The sequence below is a fragment of the Strix aluco genome, chromosome 3 (genome assembly GCF_031877795.1).
Source record: "Strix aluco isolate bStrAlu1 chromosome 3, bStrAlu1.hap1, whole genome shotgun sequence".
Taxonomy (NCBI): Eukaryota; Metazoa; Chordata; class Aves; order Strigiformes; family Strigidae; genus Strix; species Strix aluco.
The window spans coordinates 30,611,086-30,636,053 of NC_133933.1; the positions used below are offsets into that span (position 1 = coordinate 30,611,086).

Here is a 24,968-nt window from a genome sequence, read left to right on the forward strand (position 1 = left end):
CAACAACTTTAGTAAAATACAATACCGAGAAAAGACTAACCTTAGTCTCCCACAAGCTGTTGAGATTCCTTCTGCAAAATGTCCATGCAAGTTCTGCTGCTCTTTCCTCCTCTCTGCTTTAGAGGAGCAGAACCACTGTGGTTTTACCACGGGGGCAAAATTTCTCTACCACATCTCTGTGCATTGCCAAATCCTGCTTGAGCCTCTCCTGCAGGAAATGAAAAGAAAAAGCAATACATATAGAAAACCAGACGCCTCTGCTGTGCTGTAGCCCTCCCTAAATCACAAGTTGTCTGTAGGTCTGAATATTGTAAATGGGTGACAGTTGAGGGGCAGTTCTTTTGCTCCATCCCTGCTTGGTGGAGGCTCTGTCTGCACAGTCCTTCCTAGCTCCTGTGCTAACCTCAGATCCCACATGTTTCTAGAGGAGAGAGGACCTTCACTGTTTTTCTCTCTTAAGCGTAAGTCAACAGAAGGGAAAAGATACCTAATTGTATCTGACTGAGGAAAAAAAGATTTCAGGGCTCTGCTCATGTGAAAGTTACTTTATACCATTAATCACTTTGCCTTTCACAAAGTTCAGGGAAAAAAACCCTGGATCTAAGTTTGTTCCACTCTGCACCTAGTCTGTATCTCTAGAAGAGTGCAGCAAAATCCTTAGAGTCAAGTCTTCTCACCCTGGGAAGCTTTGCTCTTGGTGCTCTGTACCTTGCTGCTTCGGTCAAGCTGTCTTGTTTGCTCTTTGTTTACAGTGATGGCTGTTTCTGCACCTCCAGAAACACCCCATCACCTGGTGCTCGCAGCACTGCCATTACTGTGGGACCTCCTCCAGTAACTGAGACTTTCCCTAGTATGTTTTCCCACTCAAAAGTAGCTTGTGTGGTGCATTTAGGTGCTCAAATTTTGAGCACTATCATTCAGACTCACTTCTTTGGAAATAGAACCTTCCTGTGCTGCTGCTATCTGCCTCAGTTCTTCTTGTCCACGAGGACAAGGTGGCCTCTTCCGTGCCTCTGGGCTCCCCATCTTCCATGGACTACTTCCACCAAATGCCCAGATTTCAGGTGACGTGACTTGTAAGCTTGTAAGCACTCAGAGAGCTTCTGCACCACAACATGATCTCTAAATTATCTCTCTTTCCTTTGGACTTGAGCAGGCAGCCTCTGAAGTTACTGGAAAGCTTCCAGCTTGTAGCAGAAATTAATTCAGACACTAATTTATTCCTTTGGGTCTTCTTCCTGGTTTAGCTGCATTTTGCCAGCATTTAACTGCATTCCACCCAGTTCCTCTCAGAATACCAATGCAGGAGAAGGGGAGCAAGAACTGAAGTACAAAGCAGCCTGAAAGACCTGGAATGGCAGAAGGAGATGGCGTTCATTACCACCGACTCTACCCCTACTATGGGCGAGGATAACAGGCAGCGGAGCAGCAGTAAGTCAAGCTACAGACCTGCAACCTCCACTGTTGTTTTTTCAGTTAATTTAATCACGTCCTTTAATGTAACAGGGAAAGAGTGAGACTGCGCTTAGGAGCAGATAATTTTAAGTCATAGCGCTGTGTTCAGTGATGTCTGAGAAACATGAATTGTCAGAAAATCAGGCTTATTCTCCATTTACTCAAGTTTTCTGTCAGCACTAGCTGTGCCAGAGGAACCCAGAATGTCTCTTTTAAAAAGGGTACCCCCCTGATTGATCACCCATTGCTTGATGCGCCAATGGTCTTTTCTGGACAGGTCTACCATGTTGACCCCAGCCCCAAACAGCTGCAAGGCCAGGTATGGCCCCCTCCCTTCAAACTCTTTCCCAGGCTAAAGGGGTGTTAATGATGTGATTAAGCTAATGAATAGGGGAAGTGCCCAGACCAACACACAGAATAATATTGGAGAGTGAAATTTATTAGTTCATGCTCTAGAGAGGGTCAGTAGATGAGATGGCACTGAAGTAATTTACAGCCTTTCGCTGTGATGAGCTGCTATGATCCTTCCAGCCTCATCGAACACTTTCTTTAGAAGTCACCGATGAAGGAACTTCTTGAAGCCATTGTAAAAGTCCAAATAAATTGTATTAACTGGTTCCCATTTATCCATTTTTTGTCCATACTCATGACTCGGTACAAAACTGATTCAGCTTTTCCTGCTTTGATTAAAAAAAATAAAAGCATTTTTAAAGCTGGGGACATTCCTTCTTTATTAACCTATTAATTAAATGGCAACTAGGGCTTTTGAAACCTGACACCCAGGGCTAGTAAATAACACAGAGCTTGCTGCTTCTTACTCAGTAATAACAAGGTACTGGCAACAGTGTTTCAGTTATGGCCCTTGCTACCAAATCCCCTTTTTGTGAGAGTGAAAAGAAGGGGCTAATAACAGACCTTACGGCATCTGATAAACCTCTGTTTTGGCAATTCTGGGGACATCTCCTTAGATTTATGCCAGTATCAGTAGTTTGACACTGGAAATGTAACATCATGTGCAGCACGTAAGACTTTAGTGTGATTTTGCTGTTTTGTCTAAAAGACTAAGGCCAAATTTCTGCTTTCAGTTGCAGTGACATAATTATGTTGTCAACTGCTCCAAGGTTACCATCCTATTTTTGTCCTCTGTCTTGTTGTTTCTCTGTACCTTACCTTGATCTCTCTCGTGTCGTTTGCTGAAGATTTCTTCATGTCTCTTCCATAATCAAATATTTATTTCTTACATACCACTCAACGTTATGACCATTTCAACATCTCCATTGCAGGTAACTAATTCACAGTACCAGCTCATGCCTCTTGGCTGTTTATCTATCCAAGAGGTGGTGGTCTCAGCCCAACTCATAGCCCACCCGGTAAAACAAGCAACACCCAAGCACAGCTGAACCTAATAGTTAATTAAAATGTAACCAGCCCTGTGCTGATTAATTATCCTTTACCGGCAAGTTCAGCACAGAGGATGAGATTTAAAGCCACAGGGACTATGTCTTAGATCCAGTGTGGGCAAAAGCATCCTGTTCACCAGGATGAGAGCTGGCTACAGCAACACACACATATCATCAGGTCCGTGCAGTGTTTTGCAGTCAGGCTTCTGGCTTTGTGCCCGCCTAGTCCTGGGCTGTTGCATGGCACGACTTGTCCAGCATCAGTGCCTGCCTGTGTAGCAGCAGCACCTTCACCTTCTCTACGGGATTAAAGGTCACCTGACATCTCCAGGGAGGGGAAAAGATGAAGCTTTACCCCAGTTACCTTCCCCAGGGCACCTGCTTCCTTCGCCGTGCAGAACCCATGGGAGCTCTCTGAAGAGGCCGATACAGGGAAGAGAGGCGCCCTCTGCCATGCAGGTTGGTGTCTGGGCAGGACAGTGGCGGGGCAGCCCAGCAGGCTCTGTGACAGAAGGATGGCCATCCTCCACTTGCTCCCACCCCTCTCCCTCTTTGCACAGCCCCCTCATACATCCATGTACGCTTTTGTGAACGGTCTTTCTGAAACCCCCGCCACAAAGCAAACTGTTTCATCAGACACTCTTGGATACCGAGTCCACAAACATCCCAAGCCCTGGAGAGTAACTCCTGGGGCTGAGGCCATGGAAGTATGACTAACACGGAGTTGAGAAACTGGGAGCCTGTGACAGCACAGCTGTAAAGTAATTGTTAATTGTGCTGTTGTTAACAAGAATGCTCCAGTTTCTCTCTCCCATGATTCGTCCAGTGTCTCCCAATGACTGCTGTAAAACAAACAACCTGGCTCCTTACAGGAGGCAGCTCCCCAGCTCCTGAGACAGACTGTCCCTAAGTCACCTTTCCCTCCCTCCTCCACATTAATACAGTCAGCAGCAGAAGGCTGGCTCCTATCCTACAAACACATTTTCAGGAAAAAAAAAAAAAAAAATTGCCTTTTTGTCATCTTTGAAAGGAGCAACAAAACATAACAAACCTATTATCCTGATTAGGTTTTACTAGTGAATAAAGGAGGTGTTACAACATGACCTCATTAGCTGGAACAACAATCTTCCTATAAACAGGTAAGTCTTTCTCTTGGTCATCAATTACTAGGATTTCCCCAGAGACAGGAGATGCTGAAAAGAAATTCTTGTTTAACAACTTAATCCCAGCTTATTTTTACCCTTGGGTTTGAATTCCCAAAAGCTAGCTGCTAATGCTTCAGCACTACTGCACATTAGCAGCTGGTGCCTGGAAAGCCGCCTTCCCGATGCCACTCAGGCAACTCTCACACCACTTTATGATGCCTTTCACAAATAAAAAGAATACAGGATTAGTTTTCAGTATTCAGAGATTCTCTTGAAATCTCAACAAAAAAGGATTCTAACGAAACATCATCACCCCCTTAAAGGTATGGTACTGACACCAAAATGATGAGGGTTTTATTTCAAATTTATTTCCTCATGATAAGTACTCATCATTGGTACGTTGTGGAAAAGTTGCAAAAAGGTTGCCATACCAAGATGGCAAGCTGTCAAGTAAAATAGATCAAATACTGTACTTGCTAACATATTTTCTTATTCCATTTGTGTCAGAATTTAAACTTTTTTTAAAGTGTTGAACATTTGAAAAAAAAAGACAAACCCCAGATGTACATACTCTCTTTCCAAAATTGACTAAGAGTATCCACAGGAATGCATTAGGTTCAGCCACCTCTCTGAAAGCTGCATTATTGTCAGGAAAATGCAGTATAAGACGGGGTCTTAAGTAACTTATTTGGAGCCAGCAGTTGCCCCAGGAAGTGAAGCGTTAGTATTCATGAACATGCATCCAGGATGGGCCAAACTCTGCCCTCAGCGCTTGCCATTTCCCAGTAACTCACCATCTTCAGAGCCACTCTTCGACAAACCGCTTTGCAGGGCTGTGAACTGCACCAGGGAATTGTTTAAAGTAAGATAAAAAGGGGCAAAGGAAAGTTTTAAACAAGACCAAATCCTCTCCCCAGTTCACCACCGTTCCACTGTCAAGTGGGCCAACAGCCCAGCACGGATGTAGGAGGAAGCTCCAGGCCACAGAAACTCCTTCACACCAGTACAGAGACAGGCTCCTGTATCACCAAACCTGCCCGATCTGCTAGCGTGACCTCCTAGGCAGGATTTCTAGCATTGGCTTATGAGGCTCCCTACTAAAGCAAGAAAGACTTTGCCAGGGCAGAAAAGTCTCACGCACGAGCTCTCTAAAGGCAAACACACATCAATTTTGCGCCTGTATCTCAGAGCACTAACTGAAGGCACCGAAGAGGCATTTTTACACACTACTTTGGAAATCAGTGAGTTTCAATTAGTAATCAACATTAAAAATGTAATACTGGTATATACATTTCAAACTTTAAAGTATGCTTATCTTAGGAACAAACCCAAGTAGTGGATATAAAAATTATGAGGGTCTCAGACTACAATTCGGCCCAACACCCATCAAAGCACTTTGCTATTAACTGCAGTGGGGGCAGAAAAATCCTTGCATAGCTAGGCTCTGGCACAAAACTCTTGCTGCTTCTTTAAACACTAGCTGCACTGCATCATGTTCTCTCCCTAAGTAGCTATCCCACTTTAGCTTCCTCAGAGGTCAGCTATTCATCTCTCCTAAGTACATCAGTGAAGAAAGAAAATTCCTTAATCCTATTTTGTGTGCTTGTTTTCATACGCACAGACACAATTCTCCCACCTCGAGCCTAGGCCATACAAGAAAAATCCTTGTTTGCCTCTACTGCTGTCTCTGCTGTACAGCAGACAGATGTTCACAAGGAGAACTTTCCTGTGGCTGGCTCTTAATTCTTGTGTCCTATGTCAGAGGTACACAAAATTAATATAAATCCTTACTTAAAATGCGAAGCGAGAAACTGCATGGATTTGCAGGTCTAACTGGTTTCAGGACTTTAATTACTACCTGAGTTCACAGTCTCTGAGAAATATAGGAATCAAGGATACGACAAAAAATTGGCTAAAATTACGTGCCTCATTTTGGTGTATTTACTTAAGCCTCCCAGACAAGAGCTCCCTCAAAGCTTATCATAGGATGGATGTTTTCTTCTTGCATTTGGGCTTACCTACCCCTCCACAGAACACTCTTCCTGCAATCCTAGCACATGCTTACAAAAATCTCTACTTTTAGCTCTTTTTAAATTAGGCTTAGCTTCCTGGAAGGAGAAAAAAAGAAAGCGACCCTTCCATGCTGTCCATAAGCAATCATTAAGAGGAAAATACAAACCAACCAATCCCATCCATGGTGCAAGATACGAGACCACAGGTATTTGCAACTGCACCCCCTGGTTTTGTACGCTGCCATAGGGCTAGGCAGGCCTAGGCTCGTCTGTCTGCCAAGTTCAACTCTGTTTTCCTTTGAAAAAAACTTATCCCCACTAAATCTCACTGGTCAGAGAGGCTGTTGTAAACAGGAGGCAGAGATATTTAGGTCACTCAGTAAAAAATGCAAAACTGTGGCTCCTACCCCAGCACATTTAACAGATTCTAATTCTCACAACTGTCAAGTTGAAGCAAGTTCAACTCTCATTCAATACACTTGTGTATTGACTCTCATTCACTTTCGCCAGATAAGAAACACAACACCCACAACTCTATAAACATATTTCTCTGAGATGTGCGGACTCTGTGAAGCCAAGTTAAACAAGAATACAATAGGATGTTAATGAGCCTTTGCCTGCTCCCTTATGTAGGCTTACAGAACAGTGACCGCATTAATACTTGGGCATATTTTTTGTCCTAGATTAAAGGAAAAAGTTGCCTTTGATAAGAGAAGGTGAGCTTACTACACCTGAAAGTGAAGTGAAGCAATCCAATCAAAGTTATTTATCACAGCATCGATCTTTACTGACCAGTGAGTTTTTCAGTACACAAGAATAACAGTTGTGGATTGATTTTGTTTCTGTACAGAAGACACCCCCAACCTCTGCTTTCTTGAGCAATATCTTTTGTTTCTTGTTGGACAGAGTACTGAAATATAAAATTTAATACCATATGAACAATTTCAACAGAATACTTAGTAAAAGGGAGTAAAAAATTTAACACATTTTAAAAAAGCAACATCAAAAAGTGCATTAGGAATAAAATCCAGGTCCATCCAATCATCTAGTCTGCAACATCACTTATTCATTTTCTCCTGTAACAAAGAGGTGCACGTTCTTCTTGGACTGTAGCATTTGAGCTGTGCGATCTATGCCAACCACTGCAGCCAATTTCTGAGCATCATACTTGGAGTAGAGCACAGTACAGGTCCAGGTAGCATCCACACTGCTGTCTGTGGCCGCCATCATATTACAAATATCACTGTAGAAGTGGGAGTATGTTGGTAACTCATAGAAAATGAGGTTCCTAATGCCTTTTATCGTATACCTGTAGTAGGAAAAAACAGAAATAACTTTGTTGACAATTTTTATAAAACACGCATGTTAAAACATCAATCCTGTAGCAGCTCTTCAAATTTCCATCAACTTCAATGCATGTCAGTTGTAGCTCAACACAAGAAACTCCGTGTCATGGACCACAGACTAAACTGAACACAGATGCGGAATTTAAGGGGGGCATATCTAACACTGCCAGGCCCAGTGACTTCCTCTAAAGTACAGAGCACCACCAATTTCTGCAGTATTCAGCCTCTTTAGCTTGGATTTTAAGACAGTGAAGCCTGATCAGACCAAGCCTCATGGAACTTTTTGTATTTGCCAAAATATCTTCTGCTAATAGAAAAAAACTGTTCCATTAGGAACTTCTAAACAGCTCCAGTCAGGATGTAACAAATTTTCCAGGTGGCCTCAGCTTGCTGTATTGGATTATTGAACCAATTACATATCCTTTTCCAGAATTTTATGCAATTATTGTGGCACAGATGAACATAAATAAAAGGCACAGTGAATCGCATTTTGCAGGCTATATGATTCTGTCCTGACATCAGTGGAACTTGGCAGCACTTACCTTCCTGAATAAAGCCCTGCGCATACCAAAGTATTAGAGTCTCTGCAAGGGACTGCTGACAACATACAAAAATTTTTAAGTAAACTGAAAAGCTCTTACTTCAGTCAAAGAAGTCCTCGGAGAGAGACAACAGATTCAAAAAGCAATATAGCTCACCTATGATTAAGGTCAGACTCTACTTCTAAAACAGCACACATGCAACTCAAGAGGAAAACCCGGTCCACAATTCACCTTTTGTAAAAGTGGAAGCGCTCAGTGAACAATAAAAACTGCTTCTCTCCCTTGAGAAAGGACCGTCTTGCTCTGCAGACACCAGCCTTTTTAGTGTATTCACAAATGTGAGTAAAATTCAGCTGCTCTTTCTTGAAGTAATTTCGAAGACGCACATAGTCAAAATACGACGGAACATAAATGAGCGTGTGTGACATGATGGCATCACGGTACTCAGGCAAAACTTTGTCGATGAAAAACTGAAACCTTAGTTAAGAAAACAAGTATGTTTTAATCAGAGTTAACATTTAGCTTTCCAATACTGATATGACCGCAAACCGGAATATCATCAGACAACAGACTACAGAAGATTTTGACTACATTTTTTCCTTCTTTCACTTCACAGGATTTCTACACATGTGGAGGATAAAAGGCAAAGGCTTTATTGGTACTACACAGTTATGGTAGAGACTGGTATTCCCTTTACAGACTTTTTTCTCCAGTGCCTTTGGCAAAGAGAAGGTCAGTACTGCTCACCACCTGTGCAGAGCCTAGCCTGCATCTGAGAACTAATGGAGGCGTACTTCTGTGGTGAAATCACAGTGTGCTCTGCAGGAAAGGGTACGCTCAACTAAATCTGAAATTGCAGTCATTAGGGCAGAGCAAAATAGTCCAGAACACAGAGTACCTTGTATCTATTACAGAAGTTAAATTTTCAGCTTCTAGCCTCCGAAAAACATGAGGAAGCTGGACCATAACGTGGCTAATGGAACCACTGAGCGGTACATTGCGGACGGCCACCTGCGGGAAGAAAGCAGGACGTTTAGGGAAGCAGCATTTCAAAGGCAGCCACACTCCAGCCAGCTTTCTGCTCGTAACTCACATCTGCAAGCAGTGCACAGGGCTGTTTTTAAGAAAGCTGCAATACAAAACTACATTCATGTATACACATACCAGATCTGCTAAATATACATGACCACTGCTTATGTCCTGACTCCATATATTTGAAATGGACAACTAACATTTTTACATAGCCTGTTTCTTTCAAAGTAATAACAGTTTGAGCTTCTTACACAGTAGGAGAAAAAAAAGGAAGCAGGCGAACTCTCCATTTAACAACAAAATAAATAGAACAAGATAACTTGTATGTGTCAAATTAAGAAAAAACAAAATCTGATTTCTGACATGAAACAGCTACCCATGAAAGAAAAGGATCAAATAAGTATTGCTGCAAGAAGAGCAGTTCTTCATGCCTTTGGCACAGCATTAGAAATTGTCATGCAGTGTCACGGAGATTCAGACTGAAATACTTGGGTAATGGAAATGACTGGCACACAGACAGTCTTTCTGCAACTGACTTATGGAATTTTTCCACGTGTTGGGTTTTCTGTTCCTCTCCCCCTCCCCTATGCCAGCATTTAAAAGGCGGCTTTCGGCTCCTCTGCGAACTCACCTGCCCCACGTAATTGAAGCAGTGTTTGTTGAAGACAGAGTTAATCTGGGGATCCTGAAGAGCGCTGAACAGCAGCGTCTGGCGGTAGTACTTGGACCAGTTATTGAGATTCAGCATTCGCACTCGGGAAAAGTCTACCCCATGGGAATCCAGAGGCAGCAGGTTAATGTGCTTCATCAGGTGCTACACAGACAGATGGAAACACATCGTTACTGACTGACATCCCTGTGCCCAGACTGCAAGAGCCTTAACTGCAGTGAGGAAGTGGGCAGGGATGAGCAGACAGCACAGAATATAGAACAGTAGCCATCTCCCAAGACACAACTGTCTAGAATTTCTTGACCACAACACAAGTAATTTACTTGATTTCTTGCTACAGAACTGAAAGCTACCATCTCTTTAGTCATCTGTAAGAGTAACCTTTGCTTCCAATCTTCTCCCACGGGCAAGTATAATGGATTTGTTTGTTTGTCTTAAAGTCAATAGGCCCAAGGTTTCTGAGCTAAAAGAAGCCCAAGTGCAGTTCTCATCACATTCAGGAAGAGTTTGGGTGCAAGTGAAGAAATTCACCTCGTTTTGGCCTCATTGAATGATGCCTACAACTGGCATCACTGCCGCCCCATGGCAGGCAGTTGCACACAAAGGAGAAAACAGGAAGCAGGCTCCAGGACTCATTCCTTGGATATCACATAGGCTCAAGTACCTTTCCCAGAACTCCCCAGGAAATAAGACACCTTTGGAGCGCATTCAAAATGTACCGTAACAACGTGCTGTCAAAACGCCTGGCCCAGGTACCTCAAAGGTGTTTCTATATGGAAAACCCCCCAACCTTTCAATCTTGAAAACTTTTATTAACAAAAAGCCAAAAAGCATAGGTACTACTGCATACTAGCCACAATCCAAGAGTTCCATTTTCATTACACACACAGGAAAATCTTTGCACTGCTTAACTTCGGACACGAATAATGCTTAGTATCTCTGCAGTCAGTGGAGACAAGCACCAGCTCCTGTTGCTTTCTGGAGGAACCTGAATTAGGTTGTACAGATCCCTCACACAGCTGCGGTCTGACTGGGACACTGGGCACTCAGACAGCTGGCATATTTTCTCCCAGATGTGATTACAGGAATCATCATTATCTCATCCTGCAAGATAATAAAAACTGTCCAAAAAAAATCTCTGATGAAATATGTCACTAAAGCACCAAACACTAAGATTTACAGAGAACAGGTGCTGAACACTGCCAAAATCTGTAGAAAGAATATTCTTAGTATAAGGAAAATACCAGGGCAGAGGGAGGAAAAGGGACAAGCATACATGTCTGAAATCAAGTCAGTAAAAAAACAGCAATACTGCTCACTGCCAAAACTAAGTTATATCAGACTAACAAGACAAGAGTACAACACAAAAATGCATAGGGAAAACGCACCAGAACATGCTCCCAGTTCTGCATCAGGTAAATATCTGCTTGATCAATGATGAGAATTTCTATTGATGACAGAAAATCAAAATCTCTCTTCTTCTCCCCCTCTGCACCAATAATAGTTCTCATACCCAGGGGAGAGGCAATGATGATATCTGATGAGTAAAATGGTGCATAAAGTCTCATACTCTTCTGAAGAATTGCAACCCCTGTCCAACAACAACCAACAGCATTTTCTTAGTTAGGGTTAATTATCAACCATATTCTTCCAACAGGCTCTGTAATACTAACTCCATTCATCTCCTCTCCCTTAACATAAACTAATGATTATAGCTGGACAAAACCAATCTGTCTGAAATTCTTTCCCTGAAAAGTGCTTACCCACCCCACTCCCATTTGACAAGTGTTTGGCAGATTTTCATCAAGTTTGGCAAACTCTTTCAGTAGTGCTTTTTTCCAGATTTTTCATAGCCTGGACAACAGTTTTTAACTGAAACACATTTTTTTGTGATTTTCTGCTAAAAAGGGGGATGAGGGGGCTGAAGAACTTAAGGAAAAGAAAAAAAAGGCAGAAGTGATTAACTACTCCCTCCTCCCTAAATTCTAGGCTTTGGTCTCTGTCATTAGGTAGTATAGTTACTGTTACCTTAGTCTCTCATGAAAGATCCAGTGTGGACCTCTTGACTATAAACTGCCTTTATTCACAGGGCCACAAGAGTTGCTACTAGAACACAAAGGAAAATGCTCTTTGTGTGACGATGACTAAACGCATAACCAGCCTTGCACCTTCCCTGGCATTGCTTTGGACACTGCATGTTGCAATATAACTGCCGAAATAGCTTATGCATCACCTCCCACGGTAAAGAAAGAAAAAGGAAGGAATCAAAGGTATTTGTTGCCCATGTTGTAGCTACACAGCAACACTGCTAAGACCTACAGTTTTCTGATCTTAAAAATCCAGGTAGTCCAGACCCGCTACCGTCTGCCCAACAAAGGTGTCTCCAACTTCTCTCTCTCTCTCTCTCTGTGTGAATCCAGCTATCACAGGCACAGCTGAAGGCACTTACAAGAATTTCACACATATATCAATAGGGACCCCTCCTGTTATCTATTTTAACCCAATGATAAAAATGGGAAGAAAAGGAAAGGCACAACTGGTTGAATTTCCAGGAAGATATCACTTGTCACAGCATATACACAGTTTAACAACACCAAGTCTTTTTTCTGTTTAAAAAAGTGAAAGGGTGGTTTTAATAAGGCGTAACAAATGCACTTTAAATTAGATCTTTGTGGACAAGTAACAGGGTGTGATGCACAGTAAGAAAGAATTATTCTGCTTTTATAGTTTGCTTCTGCAAGTAACAGCCCTGAAAGTTTCTTCAAGCATTTCTTCACACCTAGTAAGAGGATCAAGCAGATTGTGGTATGGGAGAGGACTAAAAGGAAAGTTATTATGTTACAGGAAGTAAGATGCTCTCAGTCAGAGAGATATTCACTGGGAAAGGAGGAAAGACTGAGTGGGACCTGCTTGCATCTTCCACTATACCATTAAATCTCTTGGGATGCCAATTTATCTTCCAAGGGGCAATAATTTCAAAAGCCTCTGATCTGTCAAATTAAGTCAGAAAAACTGCCTACTCATCATTGGCAGCTCTAGGAACTAAGCCACTAGCTAATTCTCTGCATACTGAGTTACTAAACCAGCATGAGATTACAATATTATGAAATTGTCTCAAATTTGCTGCTTGTCCAACAGTCCTACTTGCTGGCTACCCCTCTGCTTTCATGGAAACCACGGGCAGCACAGCAGAAAACTGCTTTGCTCAGTACTGAGCTTTAATTTTGTTCCAACCATTACTGATTACAAGAGACATTGTGAATAGGCTAATTAAACCCAGAAGATTTGTTTTTTAATAACATGAAAGATTTTACTGCATAATCAAGGCTATCCTCTTTAAAATGAGGTGTGGGCAGTCCTGCTACAATAAAGCAATCATTGCATTTTAGGTGATTCTGAACTTGAGGTGAAAATCATTACTTTTGTATTTTGTCTTCCTTTTTAAGCTCTAGCAAGGCAAAAAGATTCTCAGAAAAATCCAAGTTGCCAGTGCAAAATCAGCATGAATGCCACAGAGCCTAGAGTCTCACCAGAACTTCCAGCCCTGATAGCTCCTAGACATTTAGGAAGGAGTTATTACTTCTCAGTTCTTTACAATCTAAAAATCACCTGTTCAGTAGGTCATTACCAATTCTGAAGTGGTCATCAATGTTGCCAGCAAAGACGGCTTCATAATCTTCAGGTCTTTTCAGGTTGGGAGGTTTCTCTTCTGGGTCAGAGCCAAACTCCCCTTTGAAGCGCTTTTTATTACTCACATCTATTTTTCTTTTGTCATTGACTTCAAGAAGACTGATGAAAATATGCACAATTCGCAAAGCACATTCCCTGAAGGGCACTATCATCAGTACCTGCGTAGATCAACAGTTACAACAGAATAACCCATAAAATACAAACACTCACAGTTAACTGTATGTTAAGTAATTTTTTTTACTTAGATCTGCCCTCATGGGCACTTCTGAGTGTGCGCATGAACAGGCACTGGCCAGCAGCTCTGTTTGATTCCCCACCTCACAGCCAGGGTACCATTAGAGGGGAATTGAAAACTAAGCACATTCTCCTGTTTTGCCTAACCCCCGAGCAAGCAAGAGCTCCAACAATACACAGACAGGCTCCACCACTGGCTCCTGGGTGGGTGGCAATAGCCTCTGCACAGCACTCTGAAATATAAATATCTAACTGGGCAGTCAACATAGAAACCGAAGGCACTTGCCAGGTGTGCAGCAAACACTGAAACCAAACTTTGAAAGTGTTCAGCAGGTAGTTGGCACCACCAGTGACAGGCCAGCCCTACTTGAAGCCACCTGGTTATGAACTAGAGAATGCTGTGAATCCAGGGAGGCTTAGTTGGAGGCCCACTCCACTAACTATGACGGGTGGCTTGACAATTGGACTGGGATTCCCCGAGGTCTCCCAGGTACAGAAAGATCCTTCCACACAGGCAGGTCCTCTCAAGTCCTAAGGACAAAAAAATTTCTGGGACATCCCACACTGGGTGATGGCCTCCATCACCTGCACTAACACTGAAGACATGCAGAGGCACCTTTCTGCACTGGTAGATTTAGAAATGGAAGCAGGAAGAGGCAACATGTCAGTCTGTAGTGATAGGAGGACAAAGAAAAAGAGAAGTCAAACTCACAGCTCAGCACAGAAACAGGCTGTGCTCACTGCTTCTTGCAGGGTATTGGCCCTGACCACAGCAGGCAACTTCCAGCAAAGGGATGTGGAAAGGCACGTGCCCAGGAGCATGGCACCGGAGAGCGCAGCAACAGAAGTACTTCTGGATAAATTACCAGGGTGTTTATACAGCCTGAACAGACAGCCAGGGTGGGGATGGGGGAAATCATATTAATGAAGCTCTCTTACCTTAGGTCTAGTGAGCCCCTGATCCCTGTAGTCATCTCTGTCAGTCCCTGTTTTTTGGTCTCTCCGTTTGGCATTGTTGCTGAGCACCTGGGCATTTGCCTTCAGAACATGGTTCAAGGCATGCAAGCAGTACGCATGCCGGATTTCTTCTCCATTTGTTAAAGCACTTCTTTCTGGATAGAACAAGTCCCGGTATGCGTTCATGATACAGAAGAGCTCTCTTTGTAATGGGGTGAAAGAGGGATCGCTTGGTTTGTTCACCGAGGAGAGAAATTGTTTATTCACTTTTGGCCAAGTGGATTCTAAAGGCTTGTGAAGATGAAGCTGTTTCACATCAACTTCTTTGTCTGCTTTCAATGTTTTATGTGTCTCCAAAGTGGAAGAAAAAGTTAGTTGGCCCAGCCTTGGCCACTGAAAAAAAAAAACACCCACAACAACAACAAAAAAAAATCCCAAAGAGGAATTGTAAGTACCAAACTCAGTACACTTAAAAGCACATCACCACAGCTGCCAGTTTAATCAAGTTCATGAAATTTGAGAAATTACCTTTTCATAATACAAATTGAAACCTTTTTTTCAATATGCAATCTCTTTTAGAGTCTGCCATGGTAAATAACAACAAACTTGAGCTCAGTAGATCTGGATGCATTTTGCAGCAATGTGTGTATAACTGTCTTCATTTTACAAATGAGAAAACCAAGGAAGAGGAAGGATGTCATTTCTGCCTAACCCATCTGTCAAATCAGTGGCACGAACCAGGGACAAGTTGAGAACCCTGGAGTCCAACTACACCTATAGATCAGCCGCACTGAGGTACATACTCTTGTTTAAAGATGAAAACAAAACCCCATTAGGGATTAAACCCAGAAGCTGTGAATCAGTTGCTTAATGCAATCTTGTTGGGAGTCTGTCTGATTTTGAGGGCAAAAGCTGTCAGTGTAGTAGGGTAAAACTCTAAACTTTAAGCCTTCTGCCATGCAAGTTGTCCCTATCTATCTCCATAAAGTAGCTACACCAAATTAAGCAAAGATATATCATGCGTTGCTTCAGGTGGCACTGGTATTTTTGGCCACCATATTCCAAAAAATAAAAAAATAAAATAAAATTTTAAAAAAAAAAGAAATCACAGTTTCTCTTTGACTGACTAACCATTGGGTATCTTCCAATGAATGTCACCCAGCATATGGCTGACCAGAATGCAAGGCAACTCTCCAAAACAAAATCAGATGTGTAAATGTTAGGAAGCAAAGGTTTGTCTAAAAATGAGTATTTTGAAAACCAATATTCTCTCTCAAGCAATGAGGTGGTTTTCCAGTACTGTAATATACCTATTATTTCCAGGATTAAAGTCCCCTTTACTGGCTTGTAAGTGCGTACAGACACGCAGCCATCTTGAAGCAAGGACGTGGAAGTGCATCACAAATACTTTTAAGACTGTACATGGTCATCTCACAAGTTCAGCTGCAGAGCACATCCCTGGCATGGTGCTGTCACCACTCAGAAACCAGCCCTGTTTCTACCCGGTGTCAAGAGTACTAAACCTGTGAGTTTGGGACTACGGATCAAACTCTAAAGCTGTTTGTCAGATGTGTCGCCATATGCCTACATAACAGCAGACTTTAGATTTCAACTCTCGCTCAGCACTAAGTGAAGAAGAAAACACTTCAGCAACAACACAGCGACAAAATCTTGACAATTCCAGTGTCATAATAACAATTATGAATCTACTTCACTTGTATAAAGAAAGTATTATTTTAATCCAGACTTTACGAACTCTGGATGACTACAGAACACTGTTACCTTGCTTTGACTTGAAGTTTTAGGAAGCGTAGACAGTTTTTCTACTTCTTTTTCCTCAAGTTCTTTGTCCATGTGCTGTTTAAATGGATCTATTTATAACAAGAACAACAAAAATATCCTGAGAACTATTGTAGCTAATACTGGAATCAAGTTTCAGAATGGATTTGCAAATAAGACAAACAGTTTTCCATGCTGGCCAACACCATGTTTAGAACTAGTTATTTCAAAGCACTTGGAGATGAGAGAAACGATGTCAAATTGTCTTTACAAGAAGAGAGATAACAGATTTGACAGATTGCTTTAAAAAAGAAAAAGAAGCATTTATGGAAGTACTAGAACCTTCAATCACAAAAGAAATGTTGGACAGGAAAGCAGTATGTAGTAGAAAACATTGTGGCAATTTTCTGCCTTAAGCTCCGAGACATCCATCCCTCGCAGGTGTAATAGGCTTTCAATAGCAAAGACCCAAATTAACTTACTGCCCTTCTTAATTTATAAACAGTTCTGCCCAGGGCTTTGCATCTTTTGCCAGTGATATGAAGAGTTTGGGATAAAGCAGAGAAAGATTAGGTGGGTTTTGGGGAAGGGAGGCAAAAATTGCCTGAAGTGAGCAAAAGTCTGATTTAGCTAATCAGCATTTCTTTTTGGAAAGGAAAGGACAAGCAAGGAACTGAAAAATCGTATTATATTTGAAGACACTGGCATGCACAAAGTCACATGCAAAGCTTATTTTGAAAACCAAGCCCTGTATACTGCTTGCAGCACAGCAGCACTCACTGCATAAAGAAAACTAATTAGAGAACACTAGTGCTTGCCAACACTTATCTAGCCCACATACAAGTTATCCAGGCAAAAGTCAAGACATTTGCTGATCATGACACTGTTGAGAAAATCTTCCCAGCAACGCAAATGAACAGGGTATCGCTTAATTGTTATATAGGCTCTCTCTTCAGTTGAGTTTTACTGATTCCAGCGTTTGTCAGATAAAGCAGAGGGAATAATATGAAGTATCTTCAGGCGTTCTAGTGACCTCAGGACCAGAGTGGAAATTCATCCCCCTTCTGCTATCTTAGGTGACTCATTTTCTGTAATAGATGATAAAGCCACTTTCAAGCTATAGGAACCCACCGAAAAGTAGCTGAACAAAGCTGTTAGGCTACTTAGTATGCAGTTGGAGAGCTACGGTTCTCATTAAAATGCAATGCCAACAGCCTAAGTAATATTCTCATGGTAACAAGAACGAGCTGTTTTTTCTATCACATGGCCCTTTGATGCTTCCACACATTTCATGTATCAACTAGGCTGCCTCCCAGATCTAATGTCAGCTGCTGCTCCAAGATGACAAGCCAGCATCACTAGGGATGCTACAAACATATTTCTCTCTCTCTCAAACTATGCCATCTGATATTAAAACCACAGAGCATGAAATATGAATAGAAGCTCTGCAAGTGCCAATGTGTGGCATATCACTGAACGATCACACGCCCGTGCACACAGTTATTTGTATTACACATGGTGGGACGACTCCAACACTGGAGCTCAGATTGCACCCATCAGCACACTGCAGCACTGAGATTCTGGGCTACACCCTTAGAAGATACCACACAGATGCTCCACTGATGCCTCTTGCCTTCCTGATCCTGGTGCAGTCAGACTCCTCTGCATAACCTTCAAAATTCAGAGAGCCCTGAGCATTTGTCTAAATTACTGTGGCTGCCCCAAGCTTCCCAGAAGCTCACCTCTAACTCCACTGAGTTGTGAAGGATGCCCTCACAGGTCAGCTTTGTGATTATCTCCTGTGCTGTCTGTGCCAAGAATATCTTCCACAGTCAAGTACAGGCTTGCAGGGCCTTTCATATCACATTGGCTTTTTAAAGTACTATTAAAGCAACAGAACAAGGTAACACCCTCCACACACATTTCTAGCTCCTGATATTTCAAGCTTTATCGGTCATAACAGAAACCATGCACGAACCACAGCCCACAGGGGCTAGAGAAAACAAATGGTTCATCTCCACGTCTGCATTAGCGTTAGGCGTCCCTTATGGAACCAGCTCACATGTGGGCAATACAATGATTAAAGTAGCGGAAGAACTCAGAAGCTATATAGTGTATCATTAGGGTGTTTGATAATATACACGCTTACAGATACTCCTCTAGAGGCAGATTGCTAAACACAAACATACTGTGTTTTACCTTCTGAAGAAGCTTGTGAAGAATCGCTGTCTCTCTTATCTGCATTGCAATCTCCACTCTCCTCTTCCATGAAATTGGTTTCCAAGCTAAATTCAGATTCATGTTTCACATCAGTAAACTCCTCGATTACTCCATGACTTGGGTCACAAGAGGTGTCTGCACCATCAGCCTGCTCCTGGCCAAGCGTCTGCTCTGCTGTGTCTGTAGCTGTGAATTGTTAAAGAGAGAAATGGGTTATATTCTCCTGTCTGTACTACCTCTTGCTGGCTACGTTGTTCCCTTTGAGTTACCAATTTTTCTTCTCCCAATACTCTATCCAAAAAGATAAAAGTGGGCTTTGTATTCTACATTAAAGATGACTTTTGGCTACCGTGCCAAATGTTACATAATACACAATGTGTTTCCCCAGAGAAAACTTAAAGAAATAACCTATTTGGGGACTATAAGTTTTAGTTTCCAAAGACTCCAAATAGCTGAAAACAATAAAAAGTTGACTCCTCTCTCCCAGAATTTATTTGCAGACTTCATGAATGAGGATGCCTCGTCATAAAGGAGGAGGTTTCCTTCCAATTTACATATTCTTCCCTCTGCTGTGAGGCAAACCTTTCCCTCCTCTCGGTGGCAGCAGCCAAGCCAGATGCTGTGCGAGAGAACAGCTTGCGTCTCCCAAGAGTGGGTGAGAACCCCTGGTATGCTGCTCCATGTGGATTTCCTCTGTGCTGCAGCACAAACAACATCTGAGGAAGCAGCAGCGGGCTGTCTGCCGGAAAATGAACACAGCTACCCTCTCCCCTGCTAAATCCTTCAGCAGCTGCTGCTCCCACCCACACAGAGGCAATGGAGCAACAGAGCCTCCAAGCCAGAGAGCACCCAGCCAACAAGCCAGTCTACACCAGGATCCTGGCTAAAAACATATATTATTCAAACTTTCTAACTGAAACAACATTTACCAAAGCATGGGAAAAGACAAACTACCTTGTTCCTGCTCTGGTACACCATTCTTATCCTCTTCACCCCCATCTCCTTCTCCAGTGTCCTGGGACCCTTCACTGTCCATTTCTGTCTCACTTTCCCCAGGTTCTTCCAGCTCACTTTCATCTTCCTCTTCCTCACTCTCAGACTCAGGAGAGGTCTTCAGGGTAGCCAGGAGCTTACGATACACAGAGACCTGTTCCACTTCAGTCTCCGAATCACTTTCTGCACTTGATTTATCAGAGTTCTCAGACTGGAAGGGAAAACATGAGTGTAACAGCAACACCAGTAACAGTCTATGAGGCAGCAGGCAAATACCCTCACCTCTACTTCCAATGTTATGTTTTCTCTCTCCCATCCTACCCTTATACAGATGCAATGGGATTTTTCAAAAATCACCTTTTTAGGCAAATAGTTATGACGGACACCTCCATTCAGATTTTGAAAGCATCTTTGTAGACTTAGGCTGAAGTGCCTCATTCTTCACTGGTTTGACTCAGAGCATCACAAAACTTGGTTCTTTCAGTCTCAGCTGAGTGAGTATATTTGATCTCCACAGACAAGGCATTGACTGAACTGGCACTGGATTTTCCCAAGAAAACCACACACAGAGCAAAAATTGTGGAAGGGCACACAAAAGAAGAGACAGAGCACACTGAAAATGCTCTGGCTTTCAAGAAGGTAAGTTGACAATAGTCCACCGGGGAATGGGTCAGGTTTGGCTCAGCTGTGAAGCTCCAAGCTTCAAACAAGCCGGACTCAGAGCCAGTTCTGTCCCGGACTTGCACAAACCAATGACAGTGTGCCAGGTTATAGCCAAAATTATAGTGAAACCAGGAGTATAAGCACAGCACTATTTACTCCTTTCTTAGTTCCTTTCAGCACAAAGAGGAAACATCAGTAAATACAATATTAATGCACAAAATTGCTGAAGGAAACAAATGAACCACTATAATTAGTTTTTCCACACTGAAACTTTGAAGTCTTTTATTAATCTGATGATAAAGGGGGTCACCAAATCCTGACCGAAAGAAAAGTAAAGCACTGGCAACCTGAAGAAGAGGAATGAGCATTAACAAATTTCTTCATTCAACAGAGAACAGAACATCTCCTAACGCATGCAACACTAGGATTATTAAAAGAACTTAAACCATGATTTACTTTTCACTGTGACTAAGTAATATGCAAAAAGCCCAAGAACAGCTATGTTACTTCCTGCTGCTTCTGCCCTCTTATGGTATTACAGTTTTGAGCACTGTATAGAACAATTCAGAGCCACACTAAACTCACACTCATTTTTTTCTCCTAAATGCAGGTTTTCTAAAGAGAACAACTTAATCAGCCTGACTAACTTGGCAACATGAAATACTAAGTGTTTCACTTCACTGAACTAAACGTAGATGAAATTAAGGAATAAATAAAAACATATTACCAGTTCACAGATTTGAGTTGCTTCTGGTCTTCCAGAAACCCTGAAAAGAAAGCACTTGAATATCTTACTCTGTCAGTGAAAAGGATGAGGGGGAAAAGGAATTGATGACTCAATTTTAACTTCTTAGAGAGGTTAAAAGGAAGGTTAAAACCAAAGCATCACACAGTTCTCCCTAAGAATGCAGGCTCGGCACTTATCCTGAGAGGTGTAGCATCAGGTGATGCTACATGCTCTATGTGAAGCCAAAGTGCTCAAGCATTATAACTGATCAATAAGTGAAATGTTTTAAAGTAGAATCTGGCTTTAATCAGAAGACGAGGTGTTAAAAGGAAACCAAGGGTAGTTTGTACAACAAAGTTAACAAGGGCAGGAGCCTACCTCTAGAACTAAATACTGATCTGTGAAGTGGGAAAAAGACACATACTGCAAGAAAACCAGCATTAATTAACCAGTGTTGGGACTGCAATTCTGCAAACAAGACACTGTACAAGCTGGGCTTAAATTAACCTCAACTCTTTCAAAAAGATGTGAAGTCTTGAGTGGGACAGAGCATCACTGCACAGGGTAAGGCACAGGGCACAGCTCCTTGGCAGGCCAGGACTCTTGTCTTCCACCTCAAATAACACACACTAGGAGGGTCACAAATATAACCTGCTACTAAAGGCATATAATGTTAGACTGAACAGGTGACTTGACAGTGCCTTCCTCACAGGCTTCTAAGACTTTACAGCAGCACCAAATCACACAGCATTTAGAGTAAGAAGCTCATTCCTCACAAGTTTACATGGGGGTCCAAAAGTACTGTCCCTTTTTGACAGGCATCCTGCTGAGGAAGACAGGGCCTGTCACACAGGATCTTCAGTGCTGTACTTCCACTGCCTTTGCGAGATCAGAAAAGGGCATGGAACAAACAGTAGAAAAGCTGGAACCCTGACAAGCCAAGGGACTGACCTAGTGCCAAAACAGGAGTCTAACTCGCACTCCTCCGCTTTTCCACTTCATACGACAGCCCCCGGGCTACACAAGAAAACTTTATGACATTTGTTGCAAGGAAATCCGAGCCCAGATTTTCTGCCTTCCCTTCTTCTTCCGAGACTTCAAGTCGACGAGCGGCAGTGCAAAGCACAGATGTAACTCCCTTCCTTCCCTCAGAGGCCCGGGGCAAGTATGAGAGGGAGCAGCCGCCGCCCAGAGGGCCTCGGGCTGAGCGGGGCTAGTCGGGTCTGGAGCCCCTGGGCAGCCGGTCCCGCGGCTCCCACGGCCGCCCAGCGCTCCCGGGGCGGTCCCCGCGGGAAAGGAGCGGCCCAGCGCGGGTTAGCCCGCCCCGCGGGGAAGCCCCGGCCGGCCGAGGGGAGCGGGGCTCCCGCCCGGGGCCTCACGCCCGCTGCTCCCGGCGGCGCCCGGGGCGGGCGGCTGCTCAACACTCGCTGGCCCGACCCGGCACTCACTTGTCATAGAAAGGGTGCTCCTCCCCGAACGCCCTCAGGTGCTGCTTCTGCTTCTTGCTGAGGCCGCGCAACAGCTCCCGCCCGCCCCGCCGCTTACCCATGCCGGCCCCGGAGCCCACCCACGCGGGGCGCTCCACCGCGCTTTACGGCGCGCTTTATGGCACGCTCATAGCGCGACACTGTCGCGCTGCCGTGCGGCGGCTCGCGCGCCCCGGTGATGCCGGGGGCGGGGCCGCGCCTGGGGCAGGCGGGGCCGCGGGGGGGGCCGAGCCTCGCCTCCGCCGGAGTGTGCGGGAGAGGAGGTGGGAGCATTCCGTGACGGGAGCGGGGCGGGTGTTTATGCCTGCGGGCCTCACTCGGGAAGACACAGTACCGCAGGGATTACTTGTCCTGAATTGTTTTCCAAATCAACAACGGCCCGAAAACACCCACCGTAGCCTCGAACTTAGCGATGGCTGCTAAGGGCGCTCCCGCTGCAGTCCCCGCCATAGTAGCTGCGCGGTGGCGGGCGGCCGCCGACCCGCACGTTCCCGGCGGAGCAGCCATTTTAAATGCGCGCCGCCGGCAGCGCGCCTCCGCCCCGCCCTGCGCGCTCCCGCCCGCCCTGCGCGCCTCCGCCCCGCCCTGCGCACTCCCGCCCGCGGCCTGCAAGTCCGCCCAAGCCGAAGGAGCGGTGACCGCGGTCCCGCCCGGGGTGCGGGGGGCGCTAGGGAAGGACAGGCTGTAATTGGGGTGGGCAGAAGAGATTGTAAAGACCTGAGACTTCTCTCCGCATTCACCGCAACTTGAAGCTGTTGTGTGTTAATAGCAGAGTATTTTTCCCGTAGACATTTGGGATGTGATCAGGCAAGCACCAGGCATTTGCACAAGCTCCGATTTCGGCTCTGGAAACGGTCATTAAGAGGAAGCTCTGAGCTTTATTCGTACAAAAACCATTTTTTTTAACTCTTGCAGCATTACAGATTAATGCAACGTTACTTCTGATCTGTTTAGATAAAGAAGCAGTAATGATCTAAACGTAACTGAAGCCGCTAAGGGACGGTTCCTCTGCACAGGAAGGGGAACGCTCAAGTGGCATGTTTGTGTAGACACTACTTGAGCTGCAGCAGCTTCCTGAACTGACCTATGATCTGCAGTGCTTTGCTGAAAGCTACATGTTTTCTGGGAAAACCTCTACAATATGGCTAGAGGAGGAGGAAGAAGAGACCCAGCAGAAGTCCTTCATGTTCAGATTGCTTTAATCTGAAAGGTAGAATCAAAAGCGCCAAATGAAAACACACTAAATTCTGGATCTTCTAACATATTACTGCTGAATCTCACTGAATGCTGCTGTAAGGGTGAAGTTTAATACTTTAGTGTGTACAGAGAGATACAATTCCCCAGAAACCACCTTACATTATGTCAAATAAGAAACTAAATTAAAACTCAATTATTTTCTTTAAGGTTCTTTATATTCTTTCTATCCCCATGTTTCTGGGTGACCTAGCTGAAACTCCTCTGATCTTTAGTAAGGAGGGTTTTATATACATGGGGGTGTAGTGCAGGACTCGAGAGTCTACTGCTGCTTTCCCTCCTGTAAAGCATTGCACAATAGATTGCAGTTTATGTCCTGGAGACGAGCACCAGAACTAAGTGAAAGCAAGGTAATTCCAAATAGGATGGAGACATGGAATATTTTGGGGAAAAATGGTTTAGCAGCTGGTGATTGTAGCTTCTAGGTAGTCTATCTTGAGGGCATCCGTGGATTTGACTGAAGCAAGTAAGCATGTTAATTACACTTCAGTTCCACAGAAGCCTCCAGGAGTTACTCCTGCGTGTTGTTAGTACCACTGTCTGCCGTTCCATAAAACCAGTAAAGTTGATTGACTTCACAGATAAACCCTTCTGGTGTGGAGGAAGTTGTCTTAATCCAAATCATTCTACTGCCCAGTTTACTGAGTACCCCCCGGCAGATACACCTGAGCAGTGGGCAGCTGTGGCCCAGCAGTAGAAACTTCCTTACTAGGCTCTGTCAAAGCCAACACATTGTGTAACAACATCGACTAAAATAAACTATTTCTGACTACCAGGGGTTTTTTGTGGAGTTGACAGTCATGTCTGTAAGAGGAAAAATATTGCCAATCAATCCTACCTCTGTCAGAAGTGAGAAAAAGGAGGTTTATTTGTACGTTGCAATAATTGTTTCTTATGGACTTCTACAATTTGGCATTGGAAGACAGCAGGAAGAGCAGGAGTGTCTTGTTCAGAGCTGAACCATGTGGGCTTGGGAGCTTTTTGGGGACTGACTTGGGCACAGCTGCTGAGGTAGTGAACGGTGGGAAGCCTGTGCACTCCTGTATGTGTTAGAACAAACACAAAAAGGGGGGTGGTAGCGGTAGTAAGGATAAAGCTTGGATTTAAGTGTTGTTTGCACACTTTCAGAAATTCTGGCTATGATAGTATTTCACACTACTTAGATGAGTTTCAATCTGCTTTTTAGTGTTGCCTTATGAATCAAAAATCCATTACTACTCGTTTTGTGATGCTCTGAATGCCAGCACTTGCTTCTGTAATCATTTATTCATGCTTCTTTTGATAATAACAGGGACGTTCTTCTACCAGTTCACAAGATTTGGGTGTGTAGCATAATATCCACCCTTACTCCATTTTCCTTCA

General features: G+C 43.7%; 1 protein-coding gene across 3 annotated transcripts; it reads right to left on the minus strand.

Moving 5' to 3' along the window:
• Positions 1-6,774: 6,774 nt before the first annotated feature.
• UTP25 (UTP25 small subunit processome component) lies at positions 6,775-22,418 on the minus strand. 3 transcript variants are annotated; one of them, XM_074817976.1, is made up of 12 exons: positions 22,314-22,418; positions 20,866-20,905; positions 19,437-19,686; positions 18,462-18,668; positions 16,266-16,354; positions 14,466-14,876; positions 13,231-13,450; positions 10,991-11,193; positions 9,564-9,746; positions 8,799-8,911; positions 8,132-8,377; positions 6,775-7,321 (listed from the first exon to the last, which is right to left on the minus strand). In XM_074817976.1, exons 1-12 carry the CDS (start codon positions 22,412-22,414, stop codon positions 7,075-7,077), a joined length of 2,310 nt encoding a protein of 769 aa, XP_074674077.1. In that variant the 5' UTR covers positions 22,415-22,418; the 3' UTR covers positions 6,775-7,074. The 3 variants fall into 3 exon arrangements, with proteins under 3 accessions (XP_074674077.1, XP_074674078.1, XP_074674080.1); XM_074817977.1 differs by lacking the exon at positions 22,314-22,418 and adding an exon at positions 21,817-22,025; XM_074817979.1 differs by lacking the exon at positions 20,866-20,905 and having other exon boundaries at positions 22,314-22,381.
• Positions 22,419-24,968: the final 2,550 nt, after the last annotated feature.